Source organism: Raphanus sativus, chromosome 5, assembly GCF_000801105.2.
Source record: "Raphanus sativus cultivar WK10039 chromosome 5, ASM80110v3, whole genome shotgun sequence".
In the NCBI taxonomy this organism is placed as follows: Eukaryota; Viridiplantae; Streptophyta; class Magnoliopsida; order Brassicales; family Brassicaceae; genus Raphanus; species Raphanus sativus.
The window spans coordinates 29,386,533-29,412,284 of NC_079515.1; the positions used below are offsets into that span (position 1 = coordinate 29,386,533).

The following is a 25,752-nucleotide window of genomic DNA, read 5'->3' on the forward strand; positions in this document are numbered from 1 at the left end:
TTCTGAATATCTTGGTCAATTTTTTTAGCTAGTTACCTAATTATAAAATTTTGGGTGGTATACAGTCCAATTTCTCTAAATTTGATTATGCTAAAACTTTTATATATCAAATAAATTCTAAATTTTATTTTTGAACTATAATAAATATCATAGATTATTTAAGTTTGTTTAAGCGATAACTAGTACAATTTTGGCAGTCTTATTGTTACACATTTACCACTCGGACTAATACGTCTTTATTTATTTTAGTATTTTTGATTAAAATTATCAATTATTATTATTTATAAAATTGCATAATAAAGATTCAATAGTAAAATATTAATACTGGTTTCAATTTTTTTATTATTTTAAATAACAAACTTAAATTATTTTTATTTAAAGACAATCAACTCAATTGTTATTATTGTTATTATTATTACTACTACTACTATTATTATTATTATTATTATAATTATTATTATATTTTTTACCTTAAAAACATGTTTACTTTTAAATCTCAGTAATAACATATTAAATTCATATTTCAGATATATTAAATATTTTTAATATATATATATATATATATATATATATATAAAATTTTATATTAGCATTACTGATTTTTTAGTTTATTAAATATAAATATATATATGTATTCTGTAGTTAAACTATGCACTACACATATCAATAGTAAAATATTAATACTGGTTTCAATTTTTTTATTATTTTAAATAACAAACTTAAATTATTTTTATTTCAAGACAATCAACTCAATTGTTATTATTATTATTACTACTATTATTATTATTATTATATTTTTTACCTTAAAAACATGTTTACTTTTAAATCTCAGTAATAACATATTAAATTCATATTTCAGATATATTAAATATTTTTAATATATATATATATATTAAATTTTATATTAGCATTACTGATTTTTTAGTTTATTAAATATAAATATATTATATGTATTCTGTAGTTAAACTATGCACTACACATATCACCATTCACATTTGGTTTTAAACCGTTTTTTTTAAGAAATCGAACTTTTTTCACAGTATGCATTTTTTTTAGCACAAACCATACTTAAGTTAAGTTACACCTTACTAACCAATCCGCTTGTCCGTACTATGTTACCATTCAGAATCTAAGTAACTAATCAAAATCTGAATGAAAAAGTTTGGTTTTCTATTTAATTCACTGATTTTACTACACATAATAATATGTAGGATGTAAATTAGTTGTAACGTGGCTCATTTCATGTGAGGTGATTATAAATAATAGTAATTTATTTTTGTCCGTCACGTTCTATTCTCTCCTTATTTCACAGGATACTTGCTAATAGGAGAAATATAATCGGATAAAATATGAGATAAATGTTAGTTATTTAATAACTTCAAAATCAATGTTATATTTTTACTTTTCATCCAGGTTTTGGTTATTAAGCAAGTTAACTCATTTTATTAAGAAAAAAAAATAATAATAGAGGATTCACTAAACAGAGAGTAGAGGATAGAAAACAAGACAAGACAAGAATGGAGAACCAAGATGGGACCAAATAAAAGAGTGATATTTGAAGGAGAATAGATACGTAGGAGAGAGAAGTATTTATAGTGTAAACCCTACACATTTTCCATTTGTTGTTGTCTCTATAATTTACCGTTGGTACGTAGTATATTGACAATTTTCGAAGTTTCCTTTTTTGGTAAAGAATAGGAAACTAATTAAAGACCAGCTGTAAAAAATGTTAAACTAACTTATTGTCTGGCTGAGTATTTTCATTTTTTGATTATTTGTGATTCGGTTAAACTGAAATATACTTCAGACAAGAAAATTACTACGCTTTTGATGTAATAATTGGCAAAAAAAAAACTTAAGATTTTATTTACCAATCAATATGAACATTTAGTTTTTTTAGGACGTTAAAAAATAATTCGTAATTTCAAATTTTATATTTCTGAGATTTCTCATTCCATTTTTTTCCATTAAAAAATCAGTATATTAACCGTCGCAATTCAAAAAAAATACATTATGAACTCTATATTCGAAAAAAAATCAGTATATTAACTCTCATTCCAGGTAGGTTCGACCCCTACCTGGCGCGCAAACATATTTATCTATTTTCCTTTAAAAATCGGTTCAAAAAAAAAAACTCTAATGAAGTAATAAAATAAAGGGAAAATTAGATTTTTAGGACACTTTGAACTAGGATTTGTCACACTAGGATTTTTGTAAGATGTTTTGTCAAATTAGGATTTTAATTCTTGTAAATACTATAATACCCTTAAAATCTCATTTTTGTAATTGAATTATAATTATAAATAATTATTTTCGTAATAGATTTATTATTTAAAACATTTAAAAAGTAAAAAAAAATGAATAAAAAAAAGGATTAAACAAAAGAGGGGATCGGGTAACAAAAGAGGGATCGCGACCCAAATTTTTTTTTTTACTTCTTCTTCTTCGCCGAGCTTCCTCTCATGGCGATTTAGGGTTTTTCACCACCCTTGTCGTCTCCGCCATTCTCTTCATCTGAAATCCTAGTGTGACAAGAAATCTCTTCTCCCTCCTCGTCTTCCTCTTCCATCCGACTCCCCAAAAACCTTAATCGACGTTTTCTTCGTCATCTAGGTTCGTCGGAGCGGGTCAACTTCAAATCGAAGTGTTCTTCCCTCAAATTCATCTAAATCTCACGTCTTCTTCACACAAGTTTCCATATTTTCACGATTTGCCTATAATACGTATACTACCTACCCAGAACACCGTATAATAGGTGAGAACTGTATTCTACCTTCAGGCGTCATATAAGGTAAAAGGTATAACAGATTATGACACGTAATGTAACCGAGCTCTGTGATTGAGTTGTGGTTATATCTCGTTTTCTAGCTGAAGGTACACCAAAGCCATCTTTCTTGATTATAGCGTAGCTGATTCTATCTTTGCCACGGTATAGAAGAAATGTTATACTACGATATATAGCCTAGATATATCAGTGTTTTAAATTTAGAATCCGAACTATAAACTAAGTAGACTGCCAGAATGAGTATTCTAACTGTAGCCAGAAGATAAAATAAAATATGATTCGAATTTTTTTTTAAAAAAATTTAAACTTATATATTGTCATACTTATGTTTTCTATAGTTTTCATATTTTTTTATATTTTTAAAACTCTATTTACTATTTTTCTCATAAAACAAGGGTAAAATATGTCCAAAATTGCCAAAAGTATGAAAATTCTTATTGTGACAAACAAAAGTTCAAAGTGTCTCATTTTTCCAATTCTCCCTAAAATAAATTCTCCTTAGCTATTGGATTTTGACACCAAACAGCATAAACCCTGCTTTGTTCTCCACTGATTTGGTTTCTTCTTCTTTTAGCTTCGAGCTATTATCGTTCCCTGTTTTTACTTCTCCCTCGGAAGTGTAGTGAACATGACTCTCGTTTACTTCCTCGTCAATGACCACTGAATCGTCTCCCGAATAGCAATGAACATCGATCATCAAGAAGTTCTTGCTTTGACCTTCCAACTCGCATCTGTAAAAGACGATAACATCTCTCTCTTTGAGATTCTTCTCCTTGACGAAACGTTTCCATCCGCTGGTGAAGACAAAGCTCTGGCTACTTGTCCAGTAACAATACCTAAACTTCCACTGTCTCATCCCCCTGTCATAGAACACAACCTCAACAACATCTTCTACTATTTCACCCTCTTCTCTCTCCTCTATCAAAGGCAGATACTTTACTGCTTGCTTCTTCGGTATCACAAGCCTGTTGAGCTTTCCTACATCGCTTGGAGTCAATCCCTTCCGAAAAAGCTCTGTCCACGTGTTTGAGCCTTGACCTCCTCCTCCTCGGACTTGTTTTGATCCAACTAAGTTGATACTACTAGCGACATTACGGAAAGGGAGACTAAGAAAATCTCTAAACCTGTCTTGGTAAGAACCCTCTTTGATCATGTCCAAAACAGCTTCCGTAGTGTAACCTTTTTGAAAGTTGGGCTCGTAAACCGTGAAGGCATTCAAAGGGAAGTTCCTGTGAGAATCAGCATCAAAGCTTCGTAGCTTGAGTGATGCGCTATCGTAAGCCATAGCGGCTTCAACGGAAGATTTGAAAGTGCCTAGCCAAATCCTCTTGTGGTCTATGTATATCTGAGCGCCCCAGTGACCGTTACGATGTTCAACTATTCCCTTGTACTTTGAACTGCCTGAAAGTGCAACCTTTTTCGTGGCAGCAACGAGGGCATTGTCTGTTGTTGTTGTGTCGTCAAAAGAAGGTCTCTTGCGTTTCTTGAGAGGCAACAAAGAGTTGCTTGAGCTTGAAGTCTCCGTCATCTGGTTGTACATACCCATTAACAATCACAGAGTAGAGGGAAGGAAAACAAAACGATTGGAAGTGAAGGAGAGAAGATACGTAGGAGAATTATTTATAGAGTAAAACACTACACATTTTCCATTTTTTTGTTGTCTCTGATATTTGACATTTTCGAAAGTTTCCTTTTTTTTCTTTCTTTTGGTACAGAACAGGAAACTAACTAAAGACCAGCTGTAAAAATTGGAAGTATTTTCCTTTTTTGATTATTTTTGATTTGTTAAATGAAATATTTTGCAGACAAAAGAAACTTTAAACTTTTGAGGTAAGATTTAAGACCAGTGGACGTTTATAAACATATAACAAGATTAGGGTTTTGTAATCATCACAAACTCTGACCAAAATCGATCAGAAGAGAGAGGAGACTTCTTTCACAAGTCGTGAAATCGGACAACATTAGGGTTTGCAACCTCCCCATTAAATCGAGTAAACTATCTCCCTCCGTTATGGATCCGCAGGCTCTCGATGAGAAATCTGAGGAACCTGATCGGAAACGCAGAGAGGACGTTGAAAGGTTCTTCTGCTTCGCGTCCTTGCTATTACTTCCTCTGTTTCCATAGTACTATCAACTCTTCTCACAATGGTTCTTTCCATGTTACAATCTCAAAAAACAAAACGCAGATTCGAACCTAGTTGATTTGGATCCACACCACCTGAACCAGAAGCATAACACGTGTCCGCATCAATACGTAATTTTTATTTTAAGAAAAAACGTTAAAATAGTCGTCAGTTTCAAATTTAAGTCACAAGAAAAATTAAGTCACAAACGCCCTATCTAATATGATAGATCTTATATTTTTGTTGAAATATTTTATAAAATATTTGTTAAATAAATAAATTTTTATTTTTTAAATAGTAGCAAAATATATGTAAATTATATTTTAATGATTTGATCACAACAAAATTGTGAAATATCAATTTTTTTATCAATACAAATATGATAGATATTTTTAAAATTAAAAAAACATATTTTTATAACATGAGTATATATTTTAATTTTCACATCTTCTGTTGAACAGCTGTATGGCTTCTTTTTGAGTGATTCATTATGGGTTTATGTTGCAGGGAAGGTATATAGATGTAGTTGGAAGTGCATATTATGTTGCTCCTGAAGTTTTGCTGGTAAAATAGTGCAAATGCTAAAAAAACAGAAGATTCATTATGATTATTGCGGATAATGTTTGTCTAATCTAACATATTTTCATTTGTTTTGAATGTTTGCATCGATCCAAAAAACAGAGCTGCATTGTTGTCGATTAAGCAAACTCTGTGGTAGAAGAAAAGGATTGGTTTTGTATACTTTTGTTACACACTGAACTGATAAATCTCGTTTGTTCTTTCATTTGTGTGAAATTTGAAAGGACTAAATCAGAGTAATAGATACAACAAAGGAAGAGATTAGATTACAAGTAATGAATGAAACAATTACGTAGATGAATCTAGCGATCTCAAGCATGCGCCTTAAGGTCCATTTCAAATTGATGGATTGTCCATTGCATGTTTTCCAGTTTCTACAAAAAAAAAATGAAGTTCTCATTATCATTGTGTAATGCATTCTCACAAGTCAAATTAGTAAAAGGGGGAACATAAGTAACTGATCGTTCACTCTTTTTTTTTTCTTTTTTTTTAAAACGTACCTTAACAATGTCATGGTACTGTCTCGCAATTGTGTCAAAATGCGGATCCACTCCTTGATATTCTCTCAGCCGAGTAACCTGGTAAGTTTCGCAGGCTGATGCTTAATTTATCGGATATAAAGCTAAGCAATGAAAGAGAGGATAAGACACAAACCGCTTTGTTGTATGCAGCTGAAGCTTCTTCTGTAGCCTCCACTAGATAGTTCCTGAGAAAAAAAAATATAAAACATAACTAGAGGTGAGAGCCGGCTTCTTTATGAGTTGATGGTACCAAATATAGTTCTGGAAAAGTTGCTTTAAAAACCTGATGCTGTGCAAGGCTGGTATGGATTCAGGGGTGTATGTCTCAAGGAGGAGAATATGTTCTAAAACCCTTCAAGCAAAGGGAAAAAGAAAAAAGACATTAGTTACCGCAATAGCTTCAGATTTAGATGCTAAACAGTGAATGATGATAATGCTACCTTAATTTTGCGTTCATTGTTTCACACCTTTTACACAACCAAGTCTTCTGCATCTCATCCTGTTTACAAGATATAGAGGTAGGAAAATGAGAACAAGGGAGCAACTGAATCAAGTGGAGAACACTGAAACCGCTTACATATTTATGTTGATGTTCTAACTTCAGATCCTTCACAAGCTTTATAAGTACCCCGAGTATTTGTTCCAGGACCTTGTTCAGAACAGAAACTAAAAGTCATCAGAACTTACTAGGCACTAGGGGGTACAAGGATAATTCACAGGTAGTAGCACTAATAACATGAAGAAACTTATCTACTGGAAAAAAATATTTAGAAACATATCATCATGCAACAGTCCGGTAGTTGGATTTTCGTTTTGCATACTACATAATAATATGCCTTTTCACCTACATTGTAATATTCTGCAAACTTCCTGTCAGCCGAGTAGAGGTCCTCTCGTAGAGCTGCCTCTTCTCTTTCAATCTCCTCAATGATAAATTTAACCCTGGAAATTCAAGAACACATTGTCATTGACCTGCGCTAAAGCATAGAAGGATGAATAAATATGAGAAAGTCATCTGCTCCTTCAAGATTTTCGTATCAATATTATAGACAAACAGAATACTAATCACCAACATGATTATTTCTCTATGGATACTGATATAAGGAAAGCAAGTATTTTTCTTCCAGATGTTTTTTAGCCACAGTTAAAACCTCAGAGGTAAAGCTAACCTTTCTGGGAGCCTAGCACTTGAGTTTTGATTTCCTGTAGATGAATCTGACAATCAGTAAAATCTGGTCATTTACGTTCAGTGCAACTTAACATGAAGAGCCAAGTATAGCACTAGACAGGAACAGTTCGGTAAAGAACAAAGATCTCTCCCTCAAGAGTATTTACTGGTAACGAAGATCTTACCAGTGTCATCAACAATGGCATCAGCCAACTTATCACACTTTTCCTTCAGTCTACCTTCTATCTCACGGGAAAGAAACATTTGGTAGTCAGCCATATCCTAAGCAAATGTATATTAAAGATGAAACAAAAGTTAGAATTGGTGCATAAAACAGATGAAGTTATGAAGAGACCAAACAAGGCACACACAATCGATACCATGGAGATAGTATTTTGAAGCTGGACATATGATAAATAAGCAGGTGTTACTCCAAGAAAGCGATTGGGCGCACCACCAACTAGGTCAGTATCAGGAGCAGCACCAAGACTGTTTGCATAGCTATTCGCATAGTTCAGCGAGTTAGAAGCGGAGCTAATCGTAAAACTCGTGCTCGCACTATCTAGAGAGCTTCTTGATAGAAGTATACTCCACTTTTCGATTTCTTCCTCGTGGATTTCACCGTCATCTGAAATAAGAGGTAGCCTCAGTTTCTGAGCTGCCTCAGCAACCACCAACCTATGCTCTAGAGTCTCATAAACCTGAAAGAAAAAAAAACTATTATGAGTCCAAGAAATTGCACACTGGCACAAAATCAGATATTGAGATTAGAAACCTGAGGAGAATTCTTCAAGCCAAATTGAGGGAAAAGAGCTTGCTGATATTCTTCTACCATAGCAACAGCTTCACAGTAGATAGCCTACAACAGTTGAACAAACATATAAAATAAAAGTGAGTCCTTATATATTGCATATCTAGTAGTCTAGACAATATTATTATTATTTTTTTTAAATGAAAACAATATTATTACTGAAGGCATCAATCAGTAGAGGCCTAGGCATTTGTAACTGAACCAAAGAATGAAAATCTAGAAGATAAAAAGTGTTACCATAGCTTCCAAGTAACGTAGTCTCTCCCGAGACATCTCCTCTCTCGCCTGAAATGGCGATACCAAAAAGCATTAGGTAGGGACGAAAATCTGAACCAAATTCTCGCAAGAGAGAGAGAGAGATTACGAGGTGGAGATCGTAGTAGGCTGATTTGGTGACAAGAGATCCATCGGGAGACAAGCAATGACGCTCTAACTGATCGATCAATTGGTTCACATCCGCCGGCAGATTCTGAGCCGCGCCTTGGAGCGCCTTCACCATTGATGCACAATCCTTCCGCCGCTGCGATAGATAACGGTGTGGTGTGGGTGAGAGAGAGAGATCTCTGCTTCAATCTCTCACCTTGCCGCGACAGTTACTTCAAATTAGCTCTGCCAGTTCGGATAATTCGGTTTATTAGGTTCGGCCATAATTCTACCTAAGTGAACCGAAAACAAAATCGGTTCGGTTTGATTTGATTTTCGGTTATTATTGGTTTTAATTTAATTTCCGAATTAACTGACTTTTTGTTTCAGTTAGATTTTAGTATAATTTTCTTAAAAAAATCATACATTTTCGGTTTTTGGTTATATTTGGGTGTTTCGGGTAATTCAGTTTGGTTTTTGGTTATTTTCGGTTTCAGTTTATTAAGTTCGGCCATAATTTTACCGAAGTGAACCCAAAACAAAATTGGTTCGGTTCAATTTGGTTTTCGATTATTTTTGGTTTTAATTTAATTTCTGAATTAATCGACTTCTTGTTTCGGTTATATTTTGGTATAATTTTCTAAAAAGTCAGACATTTTCAGTTTTCGGTTAAATTTGCTTATTTCGGGTAATTCAATTTAAGTTTTGGTTATTTTTGGTTATTTTCAGATATTTTCGGTTTTTTATATTTTTTATAAAAAAATCAAAAACCGAGTCGAACAGAATACCAATTAATTTTCAAAACTATTCTGAACCAAATCGAAATCAAGACCATGACCAAACCGGAAATTTTGGTTCGGTTCGATTTGATCAGTTCGGTTTAAAACCGCAGAGCTACTTCAAATAACACAATCTCGACATTTCACTTTCACTTGTTTATCTCCTTCTTGAAAATATATTTGCTAAAATAACCCTAACTTTAGTGAAATTGTAGATAAAACCCTAAACTATATTTGCTAGAATAATTTGTTCCATTTTATTTGCCTATAAACTGGTTATTATTACCAGAAAACATGTTAAAAAGTAAATCTGAGCACATAAACCAAAAACCAAAATTTGAATAGGAACCGACCTAATCAAAATTTATAAATATTTGAACTATTCATATATCTCTAGGACCAAAATATAATTTATATACATAAAATATTAACTTCTTAAAAAAGTATGAACTATTTAGTTTGAATATTATAAAGATAGTAATTATAAATCAAACTATTCAAAAATCACATTATCCAAATATTTTGATTAAAATATGAAATTATTCAATACAATTTAAATTACACTAAAAATGTGTTTTAACTAAATTATCCTTTGTTAAAAAACTAGATTATCTGAAAACGAACTAAAATCAAATTGGACCTAAAATTTATCAGATATTTACAGATTCCTAATATGGTTATATGAGTCGAAATAAAAACCAAAATAATTGAATATTTATATATCTGAAAAATTGAATCGAAACCGAAACGAAAACCAAATTTTCATGCCTATTAAAGAACATAGTTTTTAAATCTTTAAGTTTTAGAAGAGCATAGTTTAGATCTGAATCCAGATTTCTGATGTGCTTTGCTTGTTGTTTTCCATTTTTTTAGCCATGGATTTTAAGGTTTTCTATTGTTTGTTTCTCTGTCTTCCATTTTGTTCTTCCGAGTAGGCCTGGACATTTTATCCGGACCCGAAGACCCGACCCGAAACCGACCCGAAAAAATCCGGCCCGGGTAGGAACCGATCCGATCAAATTACCCTATCGGGTCTTGTTGTAGAGGACCCGCGGGTCTTGGACCCACCCGGACCGAATCCAAAACCCGACGGGTACCCAATTAATAATGTAAATTATATAAAATGAATCGAGGGGGAGTCGAAGACATGTTATTTGTCTACAGAGCAAGGGGGTTAGCCACTAGGATACAACCAATTATTGTTCTATCTCGCATAATTTAGTATATATACACATTTTAATATAATAAAAACACAAATTTTAAATAAAATTTTAAATATTTTCGGATATATAAATATTTTCAGATTTTTTTTGTATTTTTAGGTATTTTTTAGGTCGAACCCGAGCCGAACCACACCCGAACCCGACCCAGAACCGAACCGATAAATTCTAATTACCCGAATGGGTCCAACTATATAAGACCCGACCCGACCCGGACCCGGTATGACCCGAACCGACCCGGAACCAAAAATTTGAAATTACTCTATCGGATCCTAAACTCCTAGACCCGAAAGACCCGGACCCGAAAGGACCCGGCTCGAACCCGACCCGACGACTCGAATGCCCACGCCTACTTCCGAGCCCAATTTTTTTTAGAATTGTTTTACTATCATAGATAAATATTAAATATCTTTCAAAAAAATTGATTGGATTCTCATTTATACACAAAAGAAAATTAGAAGGCCCAGCCGGTAATAAAAGAAAAACAAAAGGGCCCATACAAGAAAAACGATTGCTGATTTAACCCAAACACATACGCAGAGATCATCGTTGAAACCAAATCGATTTTAGGTTCCTCGATGGAATCTCCTTCGTTCCTGAACAGTCTCATATTCTTTATCGTACGACCGCTTCTGGCCATCTCCTTTGTTGTCTGCTTCATCGCTCTCTGTACTCCCTTCTGACACTTTTTGTCTTGCTTGATCTCTATTAGCTTTTGATCATCTGAGAGTATCGCATAACTTGTGTCTCAATTCGCAGGGTGGTTTTTGGCATGGAAGCTGGTACTAAGCCATGTTCCTCTGGTACAAGAGATCTTTGGCTTGAGAAAAAAAACCTTTAAACCTAAACCTGAATCTCGCGGCAGAATCTCCAAATTCTACAAAAGTATTACTTCCCAGAATCAATGGTAGGTTATTGTTACCCCTTTTTCACTCTTTTTTTATTTATTGAATTCATGTATAATTTACTGGGTCTTTTGTACTTACTCATTTCTCTCAGAAATTGTGGATCGTACAAGATGATTCGATGATCCAAGATACAAGATAAAAGACTTTTAAGAGTTCTATATTCTGATAATGTGTATATTCTGTATATTGAAGTGTTTCAAACCTTAATCTTTGTTAATGTTTTTCATGTCTGCACACTTATTCTAAATTGTTGCTAGATAAATACTTTGATTCATGAATCAATAAGGATGTTTTGCCAGACCTAACCATGCTACAAGAACCCCTATTCTTTTGCTTTAAGCAAACATGATGATGCAAAATCTTTTTTTCTTTTGAATCACCAGGAGGTTCTAACCCCCCAGGCCGGAAAACAAGGCATGTAATATTAATTTCGTCTACAATTGCCTCTGGTTGATGTATGCATAATCTTAGCTACCTCTAGTTTGGTTATTTCGTCTCTTAGGAAGACACTTAAGATCATCAGACATTTATTCTTATAAATTTTTGGAGAGAAGATTAAAGATTCCTTCAAAAATTTGTATTGGAACTCTAGTATTTTTTTTTACTCTATTCTTAATGCAATTTATTCAGTCTATTTCTGTGTCTTGCTTTAATATGTTTGAGTAGTGACTTTTTAGTGATGATTTTTAGTGTTGAGTATCTGCTTGTCGTTACTTTCCAGCATTGGTGATAACAGGAGATGAGTGGCCTTGATTTACGCCTTGTTGGTCCGTCAAAGGTTGTGGGGTGTTAGCGAAGTACTTTTCCATCATGTTTTTGAGTTCAGCTATTTTTCTGCCTTGTTCTTTTCAGATTTCCTCTGTTTTCTGATTTTGAACAAACACAGTTCCTCGAGTTGCTTGTCCATGCCTCTTAAAGAGGTGCCTTGACGGGTTGTCTTTGCTTGATTGGCCCTGAGACATTCGATTGCTATGATACCAATGAGACGGGAAACACAATAGATAAGTTCCACAACTAGAAATCCTTCTGCATATTCGAAGTAAGGGGATACACGGACCTACAAGGTGATCGGCAATGGTCATGTACCTTTTGTGTCATTGTCAAATAGTATAAATACAAAATAGATTTCCTCTTTTTCAAATACTTTTCCATTCTTTATCTTTGTTTTACATAGTTGTATTAACCAATACTTGGTGTAATTTGCTTCTAGACAGCGTTTTTCTCTTTACCTTAGATGTCCAGATATCACTGAAGCAAATATGTAGTACATTTCTTTGGACAGGAGCCCCAATTCAGGGGCAAAGGTTTCTTTGAATCCATGTGCACTCCGAAAGAATGTGGAGGGTTGGGACTTTGTCGCCTTTTCAACTTAAATCAATTATATTGTTTAAAAATATTTTGGCTGCTATTTGATGGCACAAGATCTTTCTGGATAGCGTGGGCAAAGAACATAGTTGCATGAATAATGTTTTGGATTTCTGATTTCCAAAATATTGGAACTTGGAAGTAGGATATGGTAGCGCCTTATGAAACTGCCAGCGTTGCAAAATGTCTTTTACATTACGAACAATGTCTTCCTTTTGAAATGATGATTGAACGGAACTTTGATCACTTTTGGAAGTAATGGGACCTAACAGCCTCGTGTTTCCTGTATCCCAATTGTAGCCTCGGTCTAGTTAGCTGTCGATAGAAATTCTTGGATTGTATCGAGAAGAATAAATCCAATCCTTTTTCCCGTTCATGCATCCCACTTCAAACTTCAGACTCTTTCATATCTAGATGCTGAGTATTTTCTTTAGAGGAACTTACCTTCAGAACCACCCATAATCTTTTCAGCTGCCAAAACTTGGCGATCTATTCATCCCCTCCTCCACCATCTCTTTTGTAGTTTTCTGCAGTTTCGTTCACCAAAGAAAATTCCTAGATATAGTAATTTTTTAAATTAATAATATTGGAATTTTAATATTTTTATTAAATTTTAAAGTTATTAATTTATAGAAAACTTCTTTATATATTTATATATTTAAAATATGTAAAAAAAATTGATTTCACGATATAAGTATTGACTAAATTTTGTAGATATAAATTTTACATTGTTCTTATTCGCTTATCTGATGTATAGAAATATATGTAAATTTATTTTGGATATAAATTACAAAATAAAATTAATATACTTATAAGTAATTATAAAAATTAAAGATAGACTTCGCCGTGATTAAAAACAAACTATACAATATATTTTTTATATTTACGTAAATTATATATATATATAATATATATTAATTATTAATTTATTTTTTCTTAGGATCATATATTTACAAAAAGTTTTTGAAAAAAAATATTAACTTATTATCTTATCATATTTTACATTGGTCCAACTTGAAACTACTGAAATTTATTAATTTATAATGTTTATTAATTTTTCAATTATTAAATATACAATAGAGATTTGTTTAGACTTTATCATGAATTCTATAGAGATTTTATTTTATTTTCCTAACTTTATATAAACAAGCCACCGTTTGTTTGCATTCTCTACAAAATATTCATTTTTCTTAGAAGTTGTCATCTACCAAGTAAGTTATCTAAATGTCTATTCAGACATGTTTAATTTGTTTGACTTTGAATATAATGTAATCCAATAACACTAGGAAACACTGATTATCTTTCATCGGCTTGTTCTTTTTTTACCGTGACATGAAGACCCTATAAATGTGTTTGAGCCAATGATTTGATTCTTATATCAACAAACTTCTTAATGGAGAAGATCTTGCTGAGTTCTTTTTTAAATAATAAATGTTTAGAATATATTAAAAATATATTTTGTACATATTCTAAATATTTTTCTTTTAAACAGTCATTTTTTATAAAATAATTACTTTAAATATAAAATAAATTAGGAATTGCGAAATATTAAGATTGGACAATTAGCTAAATTTATATACACATAAGTGTATTTTTCCAAAAATTTAAACAATGGTATAATTTTCAAATTATATTCTTATACGAGTGTATTTTCCAAATTTTCCTTTATTTTTTTTGTGAGTTGCTAGAAATAAAGGGCTGGTTATTACAACTGTATTAGAAACACATACACATCACGTAAAATTTATTAAATAATTATAATAAAAGTGAAACAAACAGTACATAGAGTACAACAATTATTATTCAATAGGTTGGAAGCACATAATATAATATTATATTATATATGTATACTGATTCTTCTTATTGTTTGATTATGAATTTAGAAAACCATTTTCCAGAAGCTTTTTCTCTTCGATCAGCAGGATTAGTGAAATTGACCCAGTTCATACCAAACCGGAGAGTGTAACCATTTCCGAACTCATAGTTGTCCATCAAAGACCATGCAAAATATCCTGCTACGTTGCATCCATCCCTGTAATATATTTGAAATAATGTTAACATTTATAATTCTGAAAAGTATGTCAAATAAAATTAACTCACTCGATAGAGCATTTGAGACATGCAATATGGCTGCAATGATTTTGAATTCGTCCATTATCGGCAAGAGCATTTGGCAGCGTTAAGTTACCCATATCAAGATCTCCAACTCCTGAAAATTTTACACAATATTTCCAAATTAAAGACACACATATTTGTATTTGCTTAAACATTGGTTAAACATATTTTTATTGGTATGACGATATGTAGATACCGTTTTCAGTGATGTAGGTAAGTGGGTTTCCGTATTTGTTTTTAATATAATTTAGAATCTGACGGAACCCTGGAGGGTAGTAGACGAAGCAAGGCGCCTGTATACAAGAAGGGAACAAATAAGAAGGAAATTCAAATAAACGCCAAGATCCCTTTAATAAATGATGATCATAAATCAAAGTCAATTGTTACCTGAACACCAATAGATACTCCGTTGCGATAATCTGTATCCAAGTAGAGTAAAATATATGAGTTTAGAAAATTCACACACACCTATATAATATACGAAGTACAATTTTTGACATACATCCCATTGCAACTCTTGGATCGGTTAGGACACTAGGTTGTGTGGAAGGAGGTGTATTGGTCGCATATTGTGTAACGTAATAGTTCAACCCTAGAAAATCAAGTGATCCTTTGACTAAATTTGATTCTTGAGGTGTGAATTTTGGCAATCTTTGTCCAACCATCTTTCGCATTATCTTCGGATATCTTCCGTAAACCAATGGATCCATAAACCTTCATACATATATATATAAAACAAAAATAACAAACTAATTACTGCAATTATATTTGTTACATTTGAACGCTTTATAACAAAAGCTTTATAGATGTGTATGTGTTCGTGTATATTCATATGATCTGAGAATCAATTTAGTTGACAAATATATATACCATCCGACGAAGAAATCAAATGCTCGCTTTGCAGCAGCCTTATCAAGAATGCTATTTTCGTTTAATGGGGTGAACCATCTCCCAATCAAGGTTGTTCCTATCTTTCCACCTTGAGATTTCTGCATACATAGATTGTTTTTGATTATAAGTTACATATACTACATATAAATTATTTGGAAGAAGAAAAATCATGACATATTTGATAAGTATATGAACCTGATATCTTTTTCGGAATAATGCAACAGTTTTTGCATGAGCTAGAAGTTGGTTATGTGCAACTATATAAGGCTCGGTTCCAGAATCTCCTCCAAATTCACAGCCAGTGCACCGTCCAGGAGGATATGATCCGTCTCCATAACCTTTGGTTGCGAGAGAGTAAGGCTGGTTTAAAGTGATCCAAAATTTGACTCTATCTCCGAATCTCTGGAATAGAAGCTCGGCATAGTTTTTGTAGTCCTCTCTGCTCATGTATCATACACATTAGAAAAAGATAGATCTGATGTGATGTACATAACATAACCTAAGACAAAGAAAACAAGTTTAATTAATATAAATATTATTTAATGCACTTACACTATACGTCGACTCAAGAAACCTCCATACTCATCTTCTAGAGTTTGGGGAACATCCCAGTGGAATATTGTTACGTACGGTTCAATGCCTTTATTCACACAAAAAAATTGATACATCAGACAATTAAAATTTGATAGTATATGTATTATTAAAAATACAAATTTATGTAGTATACCATTTGCTTTTAACTCATTGATGAGATTATTGTAGTATTTTATCCCGTTTTCGTCAATCCCTCCAATCAATCTTCCCTCTAAGGGTAAAAGCATATATGCAATCATAAGATTAGTTAAAAAATAATAATAATAATAATAATAATGAAAATGTGGTCTTATCATCTGCACTTACTTGGTAAGATCCTTGACCATGCTATTGAGAGTCTGTATGCTTGAACCTTCATTCTTTTCAGTAATTTGACATCCTCCTGTTATATGAGAGTTCCAGAGTTAAATAGAAAAAAAAAACATTTCTGAAATGTAACAAACAACATGTGTACACACACACATTCATCATCGATAGCCTCTTACCTTGTAAAGATCATACGAATCACAAGCAAGGTCTCCAGTACTGTGGTCTGGAACTTTCTCTGTAAATATAAATAGCAGATCGAAATATAAGCATGACTTGGATATAATATATATTCCCATCCGTTTTTTCTATACTTAATTTTCCCAACATCAAAGTGAATGCTAGTTAACTATACGGGCAAATTTTTAATTAATGATGTGTTGTGACCTGGATGTCTATGAGTGAAATAATCCCATCCATTAAGTGCTCTATGTCCAGCACCTTCGATCTGGCACCAAAAAAAATCATGCAGGCCAGGTAAAAGATTATTCGTATATCTAGTAGATGAAAATAGTCTTGATAAATCCATATATCTTATTAAAAGGTCAGTATCAAAGAGCTAGACGCGTACCTGGTAGGCGGAAGTAGCCGCGCCAAAAATGAAGTTCTTTGGAAAACTAGTTCGGTTGAATGTAAGGGGATTGTCGCAGTGGAAGGGTTCTTTAGCCTTACAGGCTGGGTTACAAACAGTTTTGCTACTTGTAACCGCAAAGAGAATGACAAGAATGGTTACAAAGAATTTAGCTTTTTGACATTCCATGGTTGAGAACATTGTGTGATTTGCTTTCTTTGGTTCTGGTCAATTTGATGATGATGACTAAATAATGAACTTGGAAGGGTTTATATAGGGAAGTTTCCGTGCATGAGAATTTGCATGGGATTTGAAGTAAACTCGTTACATACGAATATTTGCAATGATTTTTTAACCGACGCGTTCTCCACCTCATCATGACTCGCTGTCTCCTTGAAGTAAAATTTACATCATACGATCATAACAATTTTCCAAAATTTTAGAGTGTTATTTAAGCAAGGACGATTGAATTGTTAATCCACGAAAATTGATTTATGGAAATTTGCACCCAATAACCATTAAAACCTATAGTTCACCAAGTAACCATTAGTAAGTTATGATCAGAATATACTAATATATATTATAACTTAATCTGTGATACACGCAGAAGTATTTTTATTTTCAAATGTTAACTATTAACTATTCTTTTGGACGTTGCATTCTGAACTGTATGTTTGTGTGAACACATGATTGCTTTGTATTTACGGTTTGCTTAATAGAAAATTTTCATATTTCACGCTAAAATTATTGTATTTTAATGTTGATGTGAGTATTTTTTTGCAATGTTTAATTTTTTTATTTTTCATGTGCTTAACCTAAGTGATATTGGTGTTTAACAATTTTTTTTTTGGAAATAAAAAATAATGGCACAAGGAGTAACATATAACAAAATGTATCTAATTACACATATTGTATATTTACATGCATATCCTTAGAAAAAACCAGAAAACTATAAATTTTTAAGATAGATGTTTAGTGTATTTTTAAAAAATTTTATATTGTATATTTACTAAATATTTAGCTTTTCTTATATTGTATATTTATTTATTCAAATTTTCTTGCTTTCATATAAAATGGTAATATTACGATAGATATTTAATGTAATATTTCTATTTTTATATTGTATATTTATTTATTATTTATTTTCTATACATTTTTCAGATAGATGTTTATTGTAGTTCTTCTATTTATTATATTGTATATATATATTTTATTTTATTTTTTCTGATATTGTATATTTACTTATCTAATATTACGATAAATGTTAAATGTTAACATTTATATTTATTCTATTTATATTTAATTATTATTTATTTTCCTACACATTTTTCAGATAGATGTTTACTTTAGTTTTCCATTTTTATATTGTATATTTACTTATTATTTATTATTTTTTATTTACTTATTCTGAATTTCTTGCTTTTATATTAAATTATAATATTAAGATATATGTCTAACATAATACTTTATTTCTTATATAGTATATTAACTTATTATTTATTTGTTCTTATATTGTATAATTACTTATTCTAATGTTACCATAGATGTTTAATGTAATATTTCTATTTATTATATTGTATATTTACTTATTATTCATTTTCCTATATTTTATATTTACCTATAGTTTTTTAGAAATAATAAGTAAGTAAAATAATAATTTTTTTAGATAGATGTTTAATTTGGTTTTTCCATTTCTTATATTGTATATATAATTATTCTAATTTTTTTTCTTTTATATCAAATGGTAATGGTACGATAGATGTTTAATGTAATATTTTTATATCTTATATTGTATATTTACTTATTATTTATTTTACAATGCATTTTTCGGATAGATGTTTAATGTAGTTTTTTCTATTTCTTAAAATGTATATTTACTTATTATTTATTTTATATTCTAATATTATGATAGTTGTTTAATGTTATATTTTATTTCTTATATTCTGTATTTACTTATTAATTATTTTACTATACATTTTCAGATAGATGTTTAATTTTGTTTTTCTATTTCTGATATTGTATATTTAATTATTTTTTTCTTATGTTTTATATTTAATTATTCTTTTTTTTACTTTTATGTCAATTGATAATATGACATTAGATGTTTAATGTTATAATTTTGTTTATTATATTATATATTTACTTAATGTTTATTTTTTCTTATATTGGATATTTACTTCTTCTAATATTACGATATATGTTTAATATAATATTTCTATTTTTTATATTGTATATTTTCTTATTATTTATTTTACTATTCATTTTTAGAGAGATGTTTAATTTTTTTTTCATTTTTTAATTTTATATTTATTTATTGTTTATTTTTCTTATATTGTATATTTACTTATTATAGTTCTCTTGCTTTTATATCAAATGATAATATTATGATAGATGTTTAATGTAATATTTATATTTTTTATATTGTATGCTTGTTTTTCTTCTATTGTATAATTACATATAAAATATTTGAAAATAATAAAAATGTAAACCTATATATTTTTCAGATAGATACATATAAAATGTTTTTCTTCTATTGTATAATTACTGACTCTGTAAACCAAACTGGGGACTCCGCAATCCATGTGAACGACGGTTGTTTGGGAACACTTTGTTCTAGTCTATTTGCCTTTGAATTATGTGTTCGTGGTACATGAATAATCTGAGCTGAGAAATCTTTCTTTCAGGGCCTTGATATCTTCAAAATAACTTGCAAAAGTTGATTATTCCTCTGGTTCCCAAACCATCTTCACAAATTGAGAATAATCTGTTGGAAACATAACCTGAAATTGAAGCAAGTTTCTCATACACTTCATTGTCCAAAGTAGCGCTTCCACCTCCGCATGAAGAAGGGAGAGACTAGCCCTAACATTTCTTGCCCCCATGAAACCATCAAAACCTTCTAGAGTACTATACCAACCTTGTCCTGAAAAAATCATGTTCTTTCCAAAAATCATCTTTGAAACACCATCGCCATGGAATTGACAGTAGGTTCGCAACCTCTACACTGTGTGCTGTCCTTTGTATGTTCAACACATGTACCAAAGCCCAAAGTATTGATTTAGATAGATGTTTAATGTAGTTTTTCTATTTTTTATATTGTATAATGTATTTACTTATTTTTCTTCTTCTTATATTGTATATTTACTTATTTTAGTTGTTTTAATTTTATATCAAGTTGAAATATTATGATAGATGTTTGATGAAATATTTCTATTTCTTGTATTGTATATTTACTTATTATTTATTTTATTATACATTTTTCAAATAGATGTTTAAGTAGTTTTTCTATTTCTTATATTGTATAGTTACTTTTATTTATTTACTATACATTTTCAGATAGATGTTTAGTTTACTTTTTCTATTTATATTTCTATTTCTTATATTGTATATTTACTTATACTTTTTAATATTGTATATGTACTTATTCAAATATTTTTGCTTTTATATTAAATGATTATATTACGTAACATTTTTAATGTAATATTTTATTTTTTATATTGTATATTTACTTATTATTTTTTTCTTATATTGTATATTTACTTATTCTAATATTACGATAAATGTTTAATATAATATTTTTATTTCTTATATTGTATATTTATTTCTTATTTATTTTACTATATATTTTGCAGATAGATGTTTAATTTAGTTTTTCATTTCTTAATTGTATATTTAGCTATTTAGTTATTTTTTCTTATACTGAATATTTACTTATTCTAATTGTTTTTGCTTTTATACCAAATGATAATATTATGGTAGATATTTAATGTAATATTTTTATTTCTTATATTGCATATTTACTTATTATCTATTTTTCTTATATTTTATATTTACTTATTTTTATTTTTATTTTTTAAAATAATAAAACCACGTGGCTTTTTCGGTAGAGATATTTTACGGTGATGTGGACACCCCATGGAACCTCAAATAGTCCCTTACGGAAGAAGAATTTTATTAGTATAGATAGATTTACAATGTCGATAAACGAAACTGCCCTCCTATCCATCGCTTACTTGCATTGATTTGATATACAATCACAATTTTCACATTGCAAAGAAACCTAAAAGACAAGAAAATGAAAAAAAAAGTTGAAAGTGGAAAGGTAAAATTTTTAGGGTTTCAACTTGATACACATCAGAGTTACAGGGTAAGGAATCGAAGACGAGCAATTTTTACATGAAAAGGCAGTGTTGATTTTTGGTTAGACTGGGTGGGTACGGGTAAACAAATGGTGGAGGAAGGAAGTGACTTCTCAGTTAATGGGGTAAGAAGGGTTTTTGGGAAGTTAAGTATATAACCCGATCCAGAATCTTCGTCCAAACCGAGCCGATAAGCAACCTGAGTCTGGTCAGTTCATTTTTTATCCCATTTAAATGTCCTAACTATTCAATCAAACACACAGAAGCAAAGAAAGCCATATGGCCGCATTGTATAAATCATAATGGATTCAATACATTGTAGTTTAAGTATAATTATATTGATTCTATACAACACTAGACCTAAATGATTCGAACACCACTACACCCGTTGGCCGCCTATCTTGCATCAATCTGAACCATCCTTAGACCTTACATACCAAATGAGGCATAAGCAATTCTACAATTGCTAATTAGTGAGGTGTATCATTTCGTCTACATGGTTAGTCTTGAAAACATATTCCTAACATGCACATAAGCCTAATGTCTTTTAGTGACGACGGTTTCTTGATCCAACCAATCAATTCAGGACTCGGCCTCACGGTTTTGGTATGCTAGTATGGTTCATTCCCAAAGGAAAGCCTTGGCAAATTCCTTCCATCCGTCGGCTGCTTTAACCAATCACCTAGCCCATCATAACATATGACCGGTCCATTGGCCTCTTCCAAGCATATGGCAATACTTAGGATGTATAGGTTAATATAGTCGGTTTGAGTAGTCTATATAAATTCAGCAAACAAAGGTAAGTACACTCAGACTCAATGCTTTATATATCAATTACACCACAATCAATTATCGAACCAAACAATCCTAGTCAATGACCATAACCATAAATCGGCAAGTCATAGACCTTTAGGACCAGCCCGCTGCAGAAGCAACCGGCCCTGGGCCAAATCGGATGAAACATTCGCCTTAAGCCCACAAAATTTTTGAAAAACTTTATATATAAAAAAGCCCCCGAATTGTAAAAAAACCTTCTTAAACCATTTCCAGCCTCTAAAATCTCAGGGTCGGCCCTGAACGGCGGTGTAGGACATAAAAGGTGTTTCTATTTTTTTACAGATACATATGTCCTTTAATTTTTAGCTGATTTAGATGCATATTTTAATTTTGAGTAGGGCATCCAATAGTCATGAACGGGCGCTATAGACCTTCATTCCTAAATCTATATCATCGCATTTACCTTAACCAATGAAAGAAAAATAAATAAACCACCGCACGGTAACGTAAACAACTTACGTAAATTAACTCTTGAAACTGTTATAAATAAGCAATCAATTTGTTTTTAGGTTAATATTGTTTATTTTGTAAATTAACTCTTGGGTTGCTAAGTGCGTCCATAGAATTGTTAGTTTTTTATTCTGTTAGTACTACTAGCCTGATGGTGGCTAGTTCTCGAGAAGGGAGTTTATGTGATAGGTAAAATTTGGTTAGGCCTTTAAAGCTGACCTATATTATTTAATAACATCTGGTTAGTATTGTGCATATTACGAAATGTAGATTCGTTGAGTAAGTGGATTTATTGACATATTAATGGAAGTGAACAAATAATATATTTTTATTAGTTGTTTACGTAAACGTGCGGTGGCTTATTCAAGCTCGAATATTTCCTATGCATAACAAAAGAATACCATAAAAAGTCTTACTGTCGCACAATTCACAAACCGTTGGCTGTTGTGAACAAATGAGAATTAGACTTTAAAGAAAACAAAGACAAAAAAAAAATGAATCGAGGCAAATATTTGTTTAGAGTTTGTATACAATTATATGAATAAATAATTTTACAATTTTTTTTAACTCATATTTATTACAGTTTCGAAATCTTATTTTAATTTAAGACACTTCCGGATGTAACATTGGCCGATAGTTAGAGTTGGTGGACGCCCTTCTTATAGAAATACTCCCTCCGTTTCATAATAGATGAAGTTTTAGGAAGTTTTGATGTTTCAAAATAGATGATGTTTTCATCTTTCAATGTAACTTTTTACTTTATCAAAAACTGTGTAACCAATGATATTCTATAGTGTATTTTGTAATTGGTTAAATAGTTTTAAATTTATATTTTAATCATAGCTTTTAAAATAGTAAACAACAAGTTTCTTAATAATTGTGCATAATCTAAAACTTCAAGTATTATGGAACAGAGGGAGTATAAGAGTTGGTGGACGCCCTTCTATTACAGTGATAGTTAGCATCACTGTAATAGAAATATTTCCTAAAACCTTTTATGTAGCGTGTCTATTTGTTATCGTTCTCAAAGCATTTTGCAAAATAAAAATTGGTATGGCATTTTACCAAAAAATAAGATTAAGAAACTAAAAACCTAATTAAAGGATGCGAGGACTAATATTAACCTAGTATTAAGATAAATAAAGACATTGTTTCTTTAATACTTAACAGAAATCCTTACGTACTTAGAGCATAATTATTGTAAAGGTTCTTAGCAAAAGTTCTTAATACACATATATGTATATATACATATACATATATATATATATATACATATATGTGTATTAAGGATTTTTGCTAAGAACCTTTGCAATAATCATGTTCTTACAATTCTTTAATAAATGATGATATGATATACACTACAAAAAAAACGAATTATTTACTACGTAAGTTTAGGAGGAAAAACATTTATTATAAATTAATGAAGATTTAACGAGAATTTACATGGAAAACCAAATTTGTCGTAAAGAATAAGTAAATTTACAAGGATAAATATTTATCGTAAAACACATGTATTTTCATAATGATTATTCAATGAATGAAAAAATTGTTTTTAAAATCATTGTAAAAGAAGGAGTATTTAACAATGATAGGTTTTACATTTTTCTAACAAAAACGAGTAAAATTAAAGTAGTTAGTGAAAACATATTTTTAGTGGACTATACCTAACTTATTTCTTTATAAAGTTGTTATACTGAAGAAAAAGATTTGTAAATTCGTCAAAAAAAAAAGATTTGTAAACCGTTTCATTAAAAATCTGTTGCTAATTTTTTACCTACCAATAAAAACAGTTTCTATATATATGACATTCTCTTGAGCATAAAAGGCACAATGCAAAAAAAAAAAACACATAAAATGTGACGCACAAAAATGTCTAGCGATGGCAATTATACGAGTTACGGTGTTATATTATACACACAGAAATTCTGAACAAAGAGTAACAGGAGAAAATTCTCAAAGGGATAGAGATATTCATGTTCTAAGTTGGTTACACACCGATCATGCAGAAAAACAGTAAAAAATTATGTCTTTATCAGAAGTGTAAGAATACAAAAAAAATCGTAGTGAAATTGTATAGAACAATTTAGTAAATAGATGTTTTACACCACGTAACTATATTTGATTTTAGGATGGAGAGGATTACGGTGGAAATGAATCTATTAATAGTGTAATAGTGGCCAAGAACCAATTCATTTACATAATGAAAATGAGATGGTAGATTATGAGAATTCACGACGCAGTTCTCTATGCATTTTTAGAAATTAATATAACAATAGCTGATGGAACTGGAAATATTAAAGAACCTAACTTGGATGCAAAAAAAATTATATAAAAAGTTAGATGCTACGAATTAATCAATTTATACTGGTTATAAAGAAGGTTTCTATATTATCTATAGCAATTAGGATGATAAATATCAAAACTGATTCTAATTTACATGAGAATTGCATGAGTGCATGATCCGAGTTGTTTAAAGAGTATTTGCAAGAACACAACGTGTCAACTGATTCTTCGAAACACCAAGGGCTATTTCCAAGACGACGACTCCCTCCACTAGCTTTGTTTTCATTTTTCTTAAATTATAAATTTGAATACTTTTATTTATTAAATTTATTTCAAATGTTTTATTTGTTTTCAATTTTGATTATTTAATAATTTAATAATATTAATCATTTAATAATCTAAATATTTTAAATTTATTATTTAAAAAAATTCAACATTCATAGGTTCATCGTTGTTATATATACAAGAACTTTACAAGAACTTTCATGATAATTCCTCGTAACTTTTACATTGATTACATGGATGTAGATGTAAATTCCTCGTAAAATTTACGAGGTTGTACACTTAATTCCATCATAAATATTAGCGAGGAATTAACATCAACATGTAAATTCGTCGTAAAGTTTACACTTCTTGAACGAGGAGTTTACTTCAAATGTTTACGAGAACTTTACAACGAAGCCTTACAACTCTTTTATGATGAACTCTTTCATTTTAGGTTAAGGATGACTGTACGACGAATCGCTGTGCTTGGAATTTGCGAATCGATGTGCCTGGAATTTACGGTACATACTTTTCATCATAAAATTTATGAGGATTATACAATGAAATGTCAGTTACAACAAGTGTTTTATGACAAGTTCGATATTGTTGTTTATTTGTCGTAATACTTTATTTATGACGAATTAACAATGATATTGTTCATCGTAAATCATTGTATGTTT

The 25,752-nt window shown here is 30.7% G+C and overlaps 3 protein-coding genes across 4 annotated transcripts; all 3 read right to left on the reverse strand.

Annotated features, from left to right (window-relative positions):
* Positions 1–3,287: 3,287 nt before the first annotated feature.
* On the reverse strand, positions 3,288–11,306 carry LOC108836838 (AP2/ERF and B3 domain-containing transcription factor At1g51120-like). Its single transcript, XM_056986610.1, has 2 exons — positions 11,283–11,306; positions 3,288–4,313 (listed from the first exon to the last, which is right to left on the reverse strand). Exons 1-2 carry the CDS (start codon positions 11,304–11,306, stop codon positions 3,288–3,290), a joined length of 1,050 nt encoding a protein of 349 aa, XP_056842590.1.
* LOC108856809 (AUGMIN subunit 4) lies at positions 5,664–8,621 on the reverse strand. 2 transcript variants are annotated; one of them, XM_018630699.2, is made up of 13 exons: positions 8,352–8,621; positions 8,225–8,272; positions 7,952–8,035; positions 7,557–7,877; positions 7,362–7,458; positions 7,178–7,211; positions 6,857–6,950; positions 6,586–6,657; positions 6,449–6,507; positions 6,292–6,360; positions 6,142–6,193; positions 5,988–6,065; positions 5,664–5,861 (listed from the first exon to the last, which is right to left on the reverse strand). In XM_018630699.2, exons 1-13 carry the CDS (start codon positions 8,484–8,486, stop codon positions 5,799–5,801), a joined length of 1,206 nt encoding a protein of 401 aa, XP_018486201.1. In that variant the 5' UTR covers positions 8,487–8,621; the 3' UTR covers positions 5,664–5,798. The 2 variants fall into 2 exon arrangements, with proteins under 2 accessions (XP_018486201.1, XP_018486200.1); XM_018630698.2 differs by having other exon boundaries at positions 7,178–7,223.
* Positions 11,307–14,375: 3,069 nt separating the features above from the next.
* Positions 14,376–17,319, reverse strand: LOC108860116 (myrosinase 4-like). Its single transcript, XM_018634025.2, has 13 exons — positions 17,100–17,319; positions 16,916–16,976; positions 16,708–16,766; positions 16,529–16,604; positions 16,356–16,433; positions 16,181–16,268; positions 15,824–16,067; positions 15,608–15,726; positions 15,240–15,451; positions 15,125–15,156; positions 14,934–15,030; positions 14,723–14,831; positions 14,376–14,654 (listed from the first exon to the last, which is right to left on the reverse strand). Exons 1-13 carry the CDS (start codon positions 17,298–17,300, stop codon positions 14,483–14,485), a joined length of 1,548 nt encoding a protein of 515 aa, XP_018489527.1. The 5' UTR covers positions 17,301–17,319; the 3' UTR covers positions 14,376–14,482.
* Between the last annotated feature and the right edge of the window lie 8,433 nt (positions 17,320–25,752).